General features: G+C 42.0%; 1 protein-coding gene across 1 annotated transcript in view; it reads right to left on the bottom strand.

The window, feature by feature from the left end:
• The window catches only part of TRPM1 (transient receptor potential cation channel subfamily M member 1), a 72,730-nt gene that overhangs the window by 43,576 nt on the left and 14,196 nt on the right, over positions 1–14,958 (bottom strand). Inside the window, exons 7-9 of the mRNA XM_084641462.1 lie at positions 8,274–8,346; positions 4,632–4,732; positions 269–442 (exon numbers count right to left, since the gene is read on the bottom strand). Coding sequence (XP_084497588.1) covers positions 269–442; positions 4,632–4,732; positions 8,274–8,346 — 348 coding nt within the window. The remainder of the gene's footprint in view (positions 1–268; positions 443–4,631; positions 4,733–8,273; positions 8,347–14,958) is intronic.

Raw genomic sequence — 14,958 nt, 5'->3', positions numbered from 1 at the left:
CCCTATATAAAAGGTCTCCCATGCCTCAAAATATTCCAGGCATCAATATGTCCCTCACAAGAAGTGTATTCCTTTCATTTCATGTTGGGTTAATGTGTCTATTTGCATCACTTCTAGGGCCTTGTAGAAGGTAACTCATTCTTTGATTTATCTTTGGGGTAGGCTGGGTGTGTGCACATGTAAACTGAGAAGAACAGATTAGAGGGAGGAGTCAAATGAGATAAAGAACATAGCAGCAACTGGAAGAAAGATGCCACTTTCATCTTACCCAGTTTAGTAGTTCAAGCTTCCGTGGATCTGTTTCTTCTTCTGGCTCTTCTTTCATTTTCCCTCCCTTTTTTTTCCCTTTTCCTTTCCCTCTGGCTGCTTTAGTTTGAGCTGCTGGGGATTTCTTTTCCTTCTCAGGTGCTGTGCCATCAGTCACTGTAAGGCTTCCTAAAGGCTACATTTAATAATGCACAAATATTAAGATAATACAGTCAATTGTTTTGGCAATTGGAGGATTGTACATCAATAGAATGTTCTATTGAATCTTAATACTACCAGGTTTCAGAGTAGCAGCCGTGTTAGTCTGTATCTGCAAAAAGGAAAGGAGGACTTGTGTCACCTTAGAGACTAACCAATTTATTTGAGCATAAACTTTTGTGAGCTACAGCTCACTTCATCGGATGCAAGCTCACGAAAATTTATGCTCAAAGAATTTGTTAGTCTCTAAGGTGCCATAAGTACTCCTTTTCTTAATATTACCACTCTCTTTTACAGTGGTGCTGTGTGTAACCTACCCTCACTCAGTGTGGCATGCTGTCCCCCTCTAGCAGTGGCTGGGCCACATATAGAGATTGATAAGCCTCATACAGCCTTAGCTAACAGAGCTGGGTCTTTCACCTTAGGCAGCGTAAAGGCTCATGCTTTAAGATCTAAACATCCCAGATTTGATCCCAGCTGATTATGACTTACTCAGGAGCAGAAAGTAACATATAAAGAAGAAAACAGAATAGGCAGAGAATTCCCAGTTGAAAAGGCAACGCCTATTACACAATCTTTATCTGTAGTGGCAAATCTCTCAAAACACCAAGGCCCAAATTGGTACATAATGTGTGAGAAAGATCCAAAATGAAGGACACCACACTCAACAAATTCATGCAGGGATTCATTCCCTGAGTGCAAATAACCTATTCCATAAGCATTTGAATGATTCTTTATTCCTGATATGAGCAACAACATTTCAAAGTGGGACAACACCATATATTTGTAGTAAGTAGTTAAGTCTGGGACTCAAGTGGATGTCTCAAAGTAAGGTAAGACTGAGAGGTATGGTAAGATGCTGAGTATGCGCCTTGCACTTTACCTTCTTTTCACCTTTTAAACATATGTAGGGAAATAGTGGAATGTCAAAGGAAAAGCAACAAGCAGATAAGGTACAGAAGGAACCAGTGTTAATAAGAATGCCACATGGCTATCAGCTGACCTCTATATAGTCGTATGGACTAAGGCCAGAGAGGGAAGATTGCACCTAAGTGGTGCATTCACATGCTAAGATCGTGCTTATGTTCATGTCTCCTCAAATGTACCTATTCTCCACTACACCCTTCTCCATCTTAACCTGTGCTCTTGGGAGAAGGGAGGAAGGCACGCTTGAGGCTAGAATTGGGCAAATAGCGAATTTTCAGTGAATCAGCAATTTCAAAACATTGAAAAAAATTCATACCAGATGGAGCAAAACATGTCATTTAGGCTTCGACCAATTAATGTTTTTAAATTTTTAAAAATATTAAAGAAAATTTTGAAACAAAGATAATTTCAAACTCAAAAAATACATTTTTTCAAATTGTTCGTTTTTTTTTCTTAAACCAACAATTTGGTGAAACCAACTTGAAATCACAAAATGCTTCAATGTCACCAAATGTGCATTTTTCAATTAAAAAAAAGTTTTGGCTGACAGTTTTTGAGACTACTTCCCCTCAGTTTGGACTGCTGCACCTAGCACTTAACTTGTCCTCATACATAAGTTACACAACATTTATGCTAGACCACAACAAATTGGTTCATTGTGCAGAGAACTGCAGGATCAAGGCCATAAACGTTTGCTTAACAAAGCTTTCTTTTTTGCACAAAGTCCTCTCACACTATCCTGCTATGAAAGCATTTACAAGTCAGGACAGAAATGGATCTGTAAACTCACAGCAAACACTACATCAAGGGCAATCTTCATGAATTTGAAATGACAATGAATTGTAATTGGCTCATGTAATTTCCATAAAGAGTTGAAGAGTACAAAGATGAAACTGAACAAAACAGAGGTAGGTTTTGTTTGCCAGTTGGTATTTTTTAATCTAAACACAATAATGTGGAGATTGGAACATTTCCTCCAAATAAACTGATTTCTAGTAATACTTATATTGTTTAGGATCCCTACATCCTCTTTATAAAAATGTTTTTAATGGACCGTGAATATTGGAAACATCACATTGCTCTCAGGGAAGGAATAAAATACCGTGTACAGGGAGGATTGTTGGTTAAATTTTTAATGACTGAGGTTTCTAAATTAAATAAACCTCAATGAAATACATAGTGTGGATGTAAAGTATTTTACTGACCATTTTATTGTACGCCATTTCAAGGATGACATCTAATTAAAAAAAAAAAAGAACCTTACTTAATTCTTATGGCCTATTTTATTCTGGTTCCTCAGAACACTTTGTAATAATTTGATACCAGATGGTTCATGTAGTAAAGCAAAATGCACCAGCATATTGAGTCACCAAACTGGCTTAAAACAAGGTTTATTTAGTTATATGAATGACTCTAAGGGTGAAATTTTCAAAAGCACTGAAGTGTCTGATCTTCCCCATTGAAATCAATGGGAGCTTTACCATTAACTTCAGTGGGCCCAGTATCACACTTTAAAAATGATTTAGGAGCACAAGACTCATTCCAATGCCTTAGGCACTTCTGAAAATCTCACCCCTAGATTCATTTGGCATCATCTCACACACTAAGGTCCTGATATTCGGCATTGGTCTCTTTGTGGTAATGATTTTGTCCCATTAATTCAAACTGGGATTTTCAAAGGAGTCTCCTGGGTGCCTTTGTAATTTCCAGCCCTACTGTGTAATTTAGTAGAGCTAGACATCTAACCACCTGCTTACACTCACCAATTAGGCAGCCTGAGGTCTAAGTAGTATAACTAGAACATTCACTATGGGTGTGATGACTGATTCTGCCGAGGCCTGGTGCTTGGTGTACACTACAGCATTAGGTTGATCGAAGGCAGCTTACGTCGATCTAATTATGTCAGTGTACACAATACAGCCTTGCTCCCGCTGATGGGGGAGGGGGAAGGGGGAAGGAAAACGCTCTAAGTTACACAACTTCAGCTACGTGAATAACGTACCTGAAGTCGACGTACTTAGATCTACTTAACGCGGTGTCTTCACTGTAGTGAATCGATGGCTGACGCTCCCCCATCGACTCCGCTTCCACTTCTCGCTCGGGTGGAGTACCGGAGTCGATGGGAGAGTGCTCGGTGGTCGATTTATCTAGACTAGACGCGATAAATCGACCCCCACTGGATCGATCGCTGCCCGTCGATCCAGCGGGTAATGTAGACAAGCCCTGATGTAATAACTCCACCTCCATGAGAGGCATAGGGCTTACACTGGTGTAATGATGTAGTATCTGTGTAGACCCTGAGTTACTTCCATTGGCTGCTGGCTGTCATCTTGTCAATTTCACAACTCCATGCCGAAAGCTGAGCTGTCACCGCTGGGTGGGTGAGGGCTCCAGCTAGAGTCTCTGGCTTCCCCTCTGGGCTCTTTGCTCCGAGCTAGGCTGCGCTCACCCCGCTTGGAGCCTGGCTGCTGCCTGGAGGCTCCCAGCTCCCAATGGGGAGCCCAGTTGCCATCTGGAGGCTCCTGGCTGCCTGTGCGGAGCCCAGTTGCACTAAGGTTCCTGGCTCCTGCTGAGAGGCCAGGAGCCACCCGGCCTCAGATGCAGAGCTCCCTGCTGGGAGCTGGGGCACTGGGCTCCTGGTGGTGGGGAGCAGGGAGCCAAGAGCTGGGGCGGGGGGGGGCAGTGGGGGAGGGGCAGCCGGGCTCCCCTGCAGGGAGCTGCACATGGAGCTGAGTGCCCACGTTCTCAGACCCCCACAGTGCCCCTCTTAAGTTGATGGAAGCACTCCTAGTGTGGACACACAGCACCAACAGAAGGATGGCAGTGTGTACATGAACCACGAGAGGTTTAGGACTTATATCAGTGTAGTTAGAGTGATGCCCTAACATAGGTCGATTTAAATTTCTAGTGTAGATATGCACTCAGCATAAATCAGGCCCCATTATTTGAATTTCTTGCCTCAAGAGGAAACATGAATACATTCATTTGCTAATTTTATGCTGCCACTTTTCATTTCCAAAGCACACGAGTTTTGTCGTTATTAGCTTTTTGGAAAAGGTAGACTAGTGATATTTTATAATTAATTGTCCATATGGAATATCCCAGATCAGGCCATCATGCATACCAAAAGAATTCAACATTACTTGTCATTGCCAAGAAAATCAAAGGCAGGGAAGGGATATTTGCCACTTAATTTAAAATTATTTGCCAAATAATCGGTCTAGGAAAAGCAGCTTTACCGGCCAGTGATGTCCAAAGACAAAGATTTGGCTGCGTGCAATGTCCACACGGTTCCAGGCCAATGCCAAACTCAGCTGATCTGGTGCAGATGCGTTGGTTCCTAAGCAAACAAAAGTATTTGGCATTTCACACTTCATGTAAATGAGTGGACACCCCTGTAATTTAATTCTCTGGGGATTAGATCAGATCTTCAGCTGGTGTAAAGGTGAGCAGTTATGTTGAAATGAATGGCGCTATGATTTTTTTACACCAGTTGAGGATTCAGCCCAATAATCTTTTCAAAATTGGGAGTAGTAACGTTCTCTCTTGTTCCTTGCAGTTCACAGAAATGGACTTTAGTCCCTTAATTATTTTAGCAAGGGTATTGGTCTTGTCTCATTTATCCACATTAGTGACACAATATCATTCTCTGTAAATGTTGTTTAAACAACCTTATGTAATTTGAATGTTAAAGAATAATTGTCAGAATGATAGAATAATCTCAAAAGTTTCAGATTAGCTCACAAACAAAAATCTTCATGATAAGAGCATTATGGCTGAGAGTGTGCTTTGGAATCCAGCTAACAGTCCAAACCAACATTACTTTCTTTACAAAGATTTATTTTAAAAACCACAAACAAAACCAAACTCAAGTGTTAGAATGTCTGGAAATGACTCAGCAGAGGGGAATTGGCTGGATCCCTTAATCCAGCCAGTTGAGTGATCCAGCTCATTCCGCATTGCCATATCATCCTCCGTCCTCATTATCACCCATCTGATTTACACCCCACACCCTAAACCAAACACTTTTGTTAGGATTTATGTAAAGGTACAGATAATTTACTGGGAGATGATGGGAAATGGATCGCTTGAATAGGAAATGGGATTTTATTCATTTGCTATGTTGAACTTTGGGTATATTTTTACAAGTTTTGTGGGGCTAAACTAAGTGTGGGTGGCTAAGCTAAGTTTCGGGGGCTAAACTAAGTGTGGGTGGCTAAGCTAAGTTTCAGGGGCTACTGCCACTCCATAACAAATCCCCACTCCTTGTTAACAGTTTAGACGTTTATCAGAGCTTAAGCAGCTCCTCTGAAAGGCTTCTTCCTTCTCTAAACCCTGCTGACTTTATCCCTAATACTGCTCCCCTCCCTTCCATAGAGTATAATCAGCAGTTTGGCAGATCCTCTAAACACAGGTCTGGTGATTCCTTAACCCCATGCTTCTCTTTTCCCTATATCTTTCACCTAAAGTCTCTTTTGTAATCAACTGGTATCAACTTCCAAAGTGCATAAAATTTGATAATAACAGTTGTTCCAACAAAGACAGACTCAGCCACAAAGGTAAGGGGGTTTAGATTGGGGGGTGGGGGGTAGAGAGCTTATTGGACAGACAAACCAATTGCATTTAGAAGTGACTACAAAGCCTTACCCCAATCCTTGAACTAAATTTTTTTTTGAGGTTTAAAAAATCTGGTTAACTTCTTCCCTCTCCCCATGGTATTTATCATTTTGCATACACTGGCCAGGACTGGAACCGGATGTATTGAAACACCGTGAGACAGCTCAGAGATACAGGTTGGAGAGGTAATATCTTTTATTGGATCAACGTCTGTTGGTGAAAGAGACAAGCTTTTGAGGCTAGGTCTGCACTGCGCCGCTGCGGCTGTGCCGTTGTAAGGTCAGCAGTGTAGCTGCTCTTTGTCGCCCAGCTCTCTCCCAGCAACAAAATAAAACTGCCTCCAAGAGGAGTGGTAACTTCGTCAATGGGAGGGCAGCTCCCGCCAACCAATCACTCTGCACACTGGCGCTTTTCGTCATTAAAACTTTTGTCGTTTGGGGGACGGGTGTGTTTTTTCACACCCGTGAGCGACAAAAGTTTTAATGATGAAAATGCCAGTGTAGACAAAGACTAAGGCTGCCAGCGGGCCCCGCCGGGTCAGGTGAAAGACAAAAAAGACAAGTGAAAGACAAAGCTTTTGTCATTCAGAAGTGTTAAAAACACACACACACACCCCCAAGAGACAAAAGTTTTGTCAGCGACAAGCGCTGGTGTGAGCAGCACCAGCTCGTTGGGGGTGGAAGTTTTCTGTCAGCAGGAGAGCTCTCTCCTGCCAGCAAACAGCAGCTACACTGTGTGCCTTCAAGCGGCACAGCCGTGTCGCTAAAAGCCGCATAGTGTAGATATAGCCTACGGGCAGGGCTGGCTCTACAGGTTCTGCCGCCCCAAGCAGTGACAAAAAACTGCCGCCCTGGATGGCAAAAGGGAGACGCTGCCGCCGATTTGCCGCCGCGGGCGGAGGAACTGCCGCCCCTTTCTAACTGCTGCCCCAAGCACCTGCTTGGAACGCTGGGGCCTGGAGCCAGCCCTGCCTGAGGGTGCGTCTTCACTACCAACGTTAAAGCGCTGCCCTGGCTCCCCTAAAGCTCTCCCAGCGCTGTAAAAAACTCACCCCCATGAGAAGGGTAGCTACCAGTGCTGGTGCACTGTGTACACTGCCACTTTACAGCGCTTTTGAAACTTGCATTACTCAGGGGGGTGTTTTTTCACACCCCCAGCACTGGTAGCTACTCCCCTCATGGGGGTGGGGTTTTTTTACAGCGCTGGGGAGCTCTTTCCCAGTGCTGGTGCCACGGCAGCGCTTTAACCTTGGTAGTGAAGACATACCCAACAACAGATGCAAAACCTGCAGACATATCTCCACAGCTACAATGATCAACATACCCCACAACACACCTTTCGAGATCCATAAGTCCTACACATGTCTGTCGCAACAGGTGATGTACCTTATTCAGTGCACTAAATGCCCCCAATAACAACTATGTGGATTAAACAGGACAATCGCTATGCTCTTGAATGAACTCACACAAAGAAATGATAACACCATACCACCTGCAGGCTTGGATGAACACTTTTCACAAAGTGATCACTGTATCTGGCCTCTCAGTCCTCATCCGCAAAGGAAACCTGCACAACACTTTCAAAAGACGAGCCTGGGAGCTTAAATTCATAACTTTGCTAGACACTAAACATCGTGGTCTTAATAAAGACACCAGATTTATGGTTTATTACAACAATCTGTAACCCACTAACCCCCTTTTTTGTCCTCTGATTGCAGTGGTGTTAATGGGCCACTTCACCTTGAATGGTCCCTTAGAATATGTGTTAACTACTTAACAATCTGTTCCACCTTTTATTTAGCTGTGACGCTCAGAGTACCTTTGCAAGACTTGAAGAAGAGCTCTGTGTAGCTTGAAAGCTTGTCTTTTTCACCAGCAAAAGTTGGTTCAATAAAAGATATTACCTCACCCACCTTGTCTTTCTAATATACTGGGACCATCACGGCTACAACAACACTGCAAACAAAAACGAGAAAGGTTGTTCTTCTGGTATTTCCTGCCCAAGTGGAAGAAGGAAACTGTGGAAACTTCAGGGTAATGCTATGGAAAAGTTCAGACCTAGACCTTATATATTGGGCTCATATCTTATCAGACCTGAACCCAAAACACCAAACGCTTTGAGATTACTGATCTGAACTGATAGGAACAGAACAGTCAAAAGTTTTGGTATTTAGAATGACCCACACAGAGCAATTGTTTATTTTGGGGTTTTTTTTCTTCAAGTGGGTTTGTTCATCCTTATTTGTTGCCTGTGTAAAAACTCACCTTTAAGTAGAGCAGTTAAAATGGACATCTCAATGTCCTGTTGCCCCTCAGAACCCATACGGAACACAGTTATCTATAGGAGAGAGTAAAACCAAACACACAATTAACTCAGGAACGTTACTTAGAACAAAAGAAAGAGAATAAGGCTATGTCTGCACTACACAGCTTTTAGTGACAAGGCTGTGTCGGTACAGCAGTGCTGCTCAATGTCGGGCAGTATAGCCACTGTTTGTCAGCTCTCCTGCAGAGAAAAAGCTTCCACCCCCAAGGAGCAGTGTTTGCATTGTTGGCAGGACAGCACTCCTGCTGACAATGCACTGTTCACACTGGCACTTGTCGTGGCAAAACTTTTGTCTTTCAGGGGTGGAAGGGTTGTTTAACACCTCTGAAAGACAAAAGTTTTGTCGTTCAATTGCCAGTGTAGACATAGCTTAAGTGAAAGAGAGAGAGAAAAGAAGAGAGATAAATTGCATATGTTTCTATATTGTTTGAATTTTTTCAAAATTTGCTATTTCAATTACATTCTTCATTGAAATTTCTAATTTTGACAAATAAAAAGGGGTGAAAACTTTCATATCTTTGTCCTGTTCTTTGACTGACTATACAACTAGTAAAAACAAAAATCAAAATTTTAAATGTTGATGAAATTTTTTCGCTAACAGATTTTGACATAAAACACGGGACAAAATTGCTGTGCCAATTTTATATAGTTTTCCAACCATCTCTAGTATTTTACAGTATTATGAATTGCTCACTAATACCTGAAATAACCATTATGGAATTTCTTTGACTGAATTTAACATTCACGCAGTTTGAGATGAAAGTTAAGTAATGCATTGGCAAAAAGTACAATCCTAGATAAACCTTGGAGGCAACTCTCTTGTGCACAAAACTGAATATTTATATTGATATTTGGTTCAGTTGCTTATTAGTGCCTAGAAAACTACAAAAATAGTCTGCTTTTAATAAACGATAATTGAAGTAAAGTTCTTCATTAAAAAAAAAGGCAGGAAGAAAAATAATGTAATATGGGATTCAAACACAGGATAATCTGATAATCTAACGGCATCCGACATGTTTAAATTATGGTAATTCCAAATATAACAGACCAAGAGTTGCCAAGCACATCTCCACCCAAAAGCATCCTTTTACTGTATAAACTTGTGTCTACCTTTTGGCATGGCAATTTTTTTCAACTTTCAATAACTTGTATCAATTTTGTACCTATGAAAAAATGTGTTTGGTACAGTGACATTGATTTAGCAGGGGGAAGAGGCATAGGAAAAGTTACATCCATTACAGGAAAATAAGCAAAGTCACCAAAGAATCATTCGAGGTAGAAGCCTTGCTCAGTCAAGCAAATCACCACGCTGCTCTGGACAGTCTTATCTGAAGCCTTGAGACACACTCTGCTTAATGAGTTTACTGTCTGAGTTTTTACTCAGCAGGTAAAGCCTCCTGTGATTTGGCATTTTTTAATTCCAAAAACTTGATTAAGGCAAGGCCCTGTTAAACTCTCTCTACTGAATCAAATCTACTGAGTTGAAAAATAATGCTGTCATAAATATAAAGGGAAGGGTAAACCCCTTTGAAATTCCTCCTGGCCAGGGGAAAGCTCCTCTCACCTGTAAAGGGTTAAGAAGCTAAAGGTAACCTCGCTGGCACCTGACCAAAATGACCAATGAGGAGACAAGATACTTTCAAAAGCTGGGAGGAGGGAGAGAAACAAAGGGTCTGTGTCTGTCTGTAGTCGTCTTGGCCAGGGACAGAACAGGAATGGAGTCTTAGAACTTTTAGTAAGTAATCTAGCTAGGTATGTGTTAGATTATGATTTCTTTAAATGGCTGAGAAAAGAATTGTGCTGAATAGAATAACTATTTCTGTCTGTGTATCTTTTTTGTAACTTAAGGTTTTGCCTAGAGGGGTTCTCTATGTTTTTGAATCTAATTACCCTGTAAGATATCTACCATCCTGATTTTACAGGGGGGATTTCTTTATTTCTATTTACTTCTATTTTTTATTAAAAGTCTTCTTGTAAAACACTGAATGCTTTTTCATTGTTTTCAGATCCAAGGGTTTGGGTCTGTGGTCACCTATGCAAATTGGTGAGGCTTTTTATCCAACATTTCCCAGGAAAGGGGGAGTGCAAGTGTTGGGAGGATTGTTCATTGTTCTTAAGATCCAAGGGTCTGGGTCTGTAGTCACGTAGGCAAATTGGTGAGGCTTTTTACCAAACCTTGTCCAGGAAGTGGGGTGCAAGGTTTTGGGAAGTATTTTGGGGGGAAGGATGCGTCCAAACAGCTCTTCCCCAGTAACCAGTATTAGTTTGGTGGTGGTAGCGGCCAGTCCAAGGATAACGGGGGTAATATTTTGTACCTTGGGGAAGTTTTGACCTAAGCTGGTAAAGATAAGCTTAGGAGGTTTTTCATGCAGGTCCCCACATCTGTACCCTAGAGTTCAGAGTGGGGGAGGAACCTTGACAAATGCCTTAACAAAGCAAGTTCCTTCAGACATTTTTCTGCAAACCTGCTTTTCCTGTGCCTCGCCCCCCCTCTTTCACCAAGCTGGTAGGTATGGGTGTGACTTGCACATACAGTCAGTGACCTATGTTGGCGGTGGTGGAAAGCTGCAGGAAGCATTTGCCTCTGGCAGCACAATTCCTGCCCAAAGCGTACGAGTGGAGAGTACACCCTTTGGATGGTACCGTTTGCTACCCCACTTCACACACCAAGCACACTCTGCTCCCCGGGCCCTCCTCACCTTCTTTGGTGTGCACTGTGCCCTTGCACGCTCACAAAGAGAACACGTGCCGTGTTCCCACAAGCACTGCCAAGGCAGTTGTTCACAGCCCTTTTTCAAAGGGACAGGTGGCTAAAACAAGAACCAATCTGAACCTTAAACCAGAACCTCATTGAAAACGTTTGGGGAAAAAAGCCTATTTAATTTTTTGCCGCATTATTTTTCATATTTGCGACTGTCCTTCTGAGTTCTGATTGGCATTAGAAAAGAAGTGCCAAAGCACTATAAAAAAGGTAAGATTTCTTTTGACTCCATCAGCTTAGTGTCATTAGAAACAGAGGGCTCAAACCTGCCAGATACTGAGCATTCTGGCCTTGATCCAGCCAGGCACTTAAGTCCAAGAGCAGTCCACTAAAGTCAGTGGGACTATTTAGATGCTTGAAGTTAAACATGTGCTTAAGTGCTCTGCTGGATCAGGGCCAGAGTGCACAGCATCTTGCAGGGCTGAACCTAGAAAGCACAATGGGATTTACAATATATTTTATTAAACACAGTTACAGTAAAAAAAAAAATAAAAAAGATCGGATACTTACATTCTATGCAAACTTGATCTGGATTTGAAAAAAAAAAGTGTGACAAAGGAACATAGGAACACTGACTTCCTGTATGGTCAGTGCTTCAAGTATTAATAAATGTCCTGCTCAGTTAGAAAATACAACTTCTGTGGCAGAGAACTGGAGAGTAAAATGGACTTAAATATCTAGCTTTCAATGAAGGTATCCTACAGTATGTCACTGATTCTGAGACTAGAGTATCTTACACCTGTAAATGTCCTTTACTCTATCATTTTTACGTTAACCCAGAATATCTAAAGATGTTTCGCTTTTGAGTACTTGAGTGAGTTTTAATATATGCATATTGGCCTTCTGAAAAGTACTTCTATATGCTGTGAGGAGGATAGGCTATTTATGTTTCTTTATGATTGCCCAATAAAAATAACTAGATTAGAAGAATAATCTGGTAAATAACTTTGGGCATTAGTGATTGTTATGCATTATTAGAATTAGTATTAGAATAATTATTAGAATAAGTATTAGAATAGCACCTAGAGGACTCAAACAAGATCGGGGTCCCATTGTTCTAGGTGCTGTACACAAATGTAATAAGAAAAAGTCCCTGTCCCAAGGAGATTGCATCTAAATAGACAAGGCAGACAGCAGGGTGGGAGGAAAGGAAATACTATTGTTCCCATTTTACAGATGGGGATTGAAGCACAGAGAAAGTAAGCAATTCGCCCAACTCAAACAGAGCATCTACTAGACTGTAAGCTCCCTGGGGCAGGGGCCATCTTTCTTCTTATGTGTATGTACAAAGCACAATAGGGTCCTGGTCCTGTAGACTAGGGATGGTTACTACAGGTTAATTGGAGCACCTGTAGCCAATTAAGGCCCTGCCAGGAGCCTAATAAAAAACCCCTGCTCCAGGCAGACAAGGTGGAGTGAGGAAGGAGAGAGGACTGGAATTTGGAGGTGTGTTGCTGAGAATTGAAAGACCAGAGAACCGGAGGAATGGAGATCCTGCCCCAGCAGAGCAGGGAGACTCCCTCCCCCAGTGTCAAGGATTGAGGGTAACCCTACCCAAGGAAGAAGAGGGTAAGAAATCTGCAGGGGTTGAGTGGGGCTGGGGCTCAGAGTGAGGAGCAAACCCCGACCCCTTCTCTGCGTCCCTCCTCTACCACCTTCCTGGGCCACTAGCGGGTCCCTTGGTGCCCCAAGAGCAGGGGTAAGGGGTGGCATCCTAGCCTCCCTACCAAGAAAAGTGTGGGATCCACCATACCAACATTGGCCATTATGTCACAATCCTTGGAACCTTACTTCAGTTTCTGTTCAGTCCTTTGAGTAAGATTGAGTAAAAATTGCATAAGAATCACAGGACTGGGCCTTTATTTAGGAAACTACGGTCTGAGAACTAAGAAACATAAAAATCTAAGGAATGGAGGTAAATTTGAAATGGCATAATTTTTCCTTGGTGCAAATGCTGAACTCCCCAGAGTACCAATGGGAGTTCAGCACTAGGAATGATGTCACCTTATGATGTACCTCCAAAAGGAAATTATTGGAAGTCAAGGAAAAGAACATTCAGGAAAAACAGGAGGCTACTATGACACTAAACAGGCAGGGAATTACAGACTGGCATTGAAGGACTTAATTCTTATTTTGAAATTTGTGGGAATTGATGTTAGTGCCTCCTGGCCAACAGAGGTAACTATTAGAATGAAGAGCCTGCACCTTGTGCCAAAACCATGGATGTTTAATAACAAATGGCCAAATTCCACAAGAGGTCAGCAGATAAGCACCTCTCCAAAAGCGCCCCCCACACACAACATGGTGAGTGTGGGTCAGAGGTGTCCATCCTAATACTGTCTCCCCTCCAAACCCACAGCCAGCCTGCCCTGTCTCAGCTGGAGCTAATAGTGGCTTTGGAGATCAGGGGTGTGGACTGGTTGTTTTTTTGTGCACACCTTGGCTTTTTGACCCAGCCAGGACCCCATCAATTCAGCCCATTGAAGAGATTGTTTGTGCTCTGGGATGCCAGAAGATGGGTTCACATTAACACTACTGTTACTGAGTGTATACAATATTCAATGGTGTTGTGAACATCATACATTAGCCAAGATTTTTACCTAAAGTTTGGATCTGGAGAAAAATATCAGATATTTAAATACTAATACCCAGCTCATCACAGGACTAGAAAAATAGCTAAAGTCTCTAAAATTCATTCTATCTCTATTTTATGATTCCTAGCTCTTTATCAGCTTCTTTTTTATACATTTACAGAGAAGACTATGACAGAAGAAGGGGAAAGAGTTGGGGGCTGCTGAGACTCAGAGTTGATTTGATGGAGAAAATTTGATTAACTGGATTTCTGAATGTTCTGTTTGCTGCTCTTTATCCTCAAAGTGGGACATCAGGATTAATATTTAAGCTGATAAAATTGGTCTCATAACTCCCATTATTTACCCTAATTGCTGAATACTTATTCTGTTACTTACTAAATTTTGTTTTGGCAGCAAAAGGCTGTGAAAAGTCATCCTTTGATTGATGCTTTGACTGCCGGAGTCAGATTTTATAATAAAAGATGATGCCTTCCAGACTAGCATAATATGTGACTTGAGGATTTTGAGAACATTTCCTGATGGAGTCTTCGGATGCTGGTTCATATTAATGGTGTTGGGTGGGGTTCCGTACATTTTACCTGCAATCAGGCCTGAAATTGTGGCCTTATCATGCTAACCATATAACATAGTACAGACTTCAGTTTGAGATGGACAGAAATACATGGCTTATTTACACAGGTGCGGCTCCTGTTGATTACAATGAGGCCAGCATTAGCAGAATTGAGGGAAGAACTGACCCAATGGAATCTTTTACTGGCTTCACACATTCATTGGACCAAATTCAGAAGTCCTTAACTTAGATCTTATTCAGTCAAAACTGTCATTGAGAGTCAGTGGAGTATGCATGAGTAAGGAGCAGGAGCTGGAATCTGCTGCTCTTACACACAAGGAGTAGCACCTCACTCCATGAGTACTCCCTTTATTGCAGTGTAAATGTGGCTGAACTCAGCCTTAAGTGTAAGCTTTAGTATTTAGACTTGGGTTAAACATTTGTTCATTTAATCTGCAAGAATCAGATCCCATTCTGGAAATGCAAACTGCTGCAGATATCACATAACTACCTGGGGAAAAAAAACAAACATGAATATCCGTTTCCCCCCCTGACACTTCTCAGTGGACAGTGCCATGTTATGAGGGGGAACTATGGTCCCACTTCTCAAAGGTATTTAAGTGCCTAATTCCCATGGATTTAAATTATTTCGATGGGAGTTAGGCATCTAAATATCTTGGAGGATCTGGGTCAACTTGTTCACAAAGATCAGACTGTTG

Source organism: Lepidochelys olivacea (genome assembly GCF_965140295.1).
Source record: "Lepidochelys olivacea isolate rLepOli2 genome assembly, chromosome: 10".
Taxonomy (NCBI): domain Eukaryota; kingdom Metazoa; phylum Chordata; order Testudines; family Cheloniidae; genus Lepidochelys; species Lepidochelys olivacea.
The sequence above is the reverse complement of the archived record's forward strand: the minus strand, read 5'-3'. Positions and strand labels throughout refer to the sequence as shown.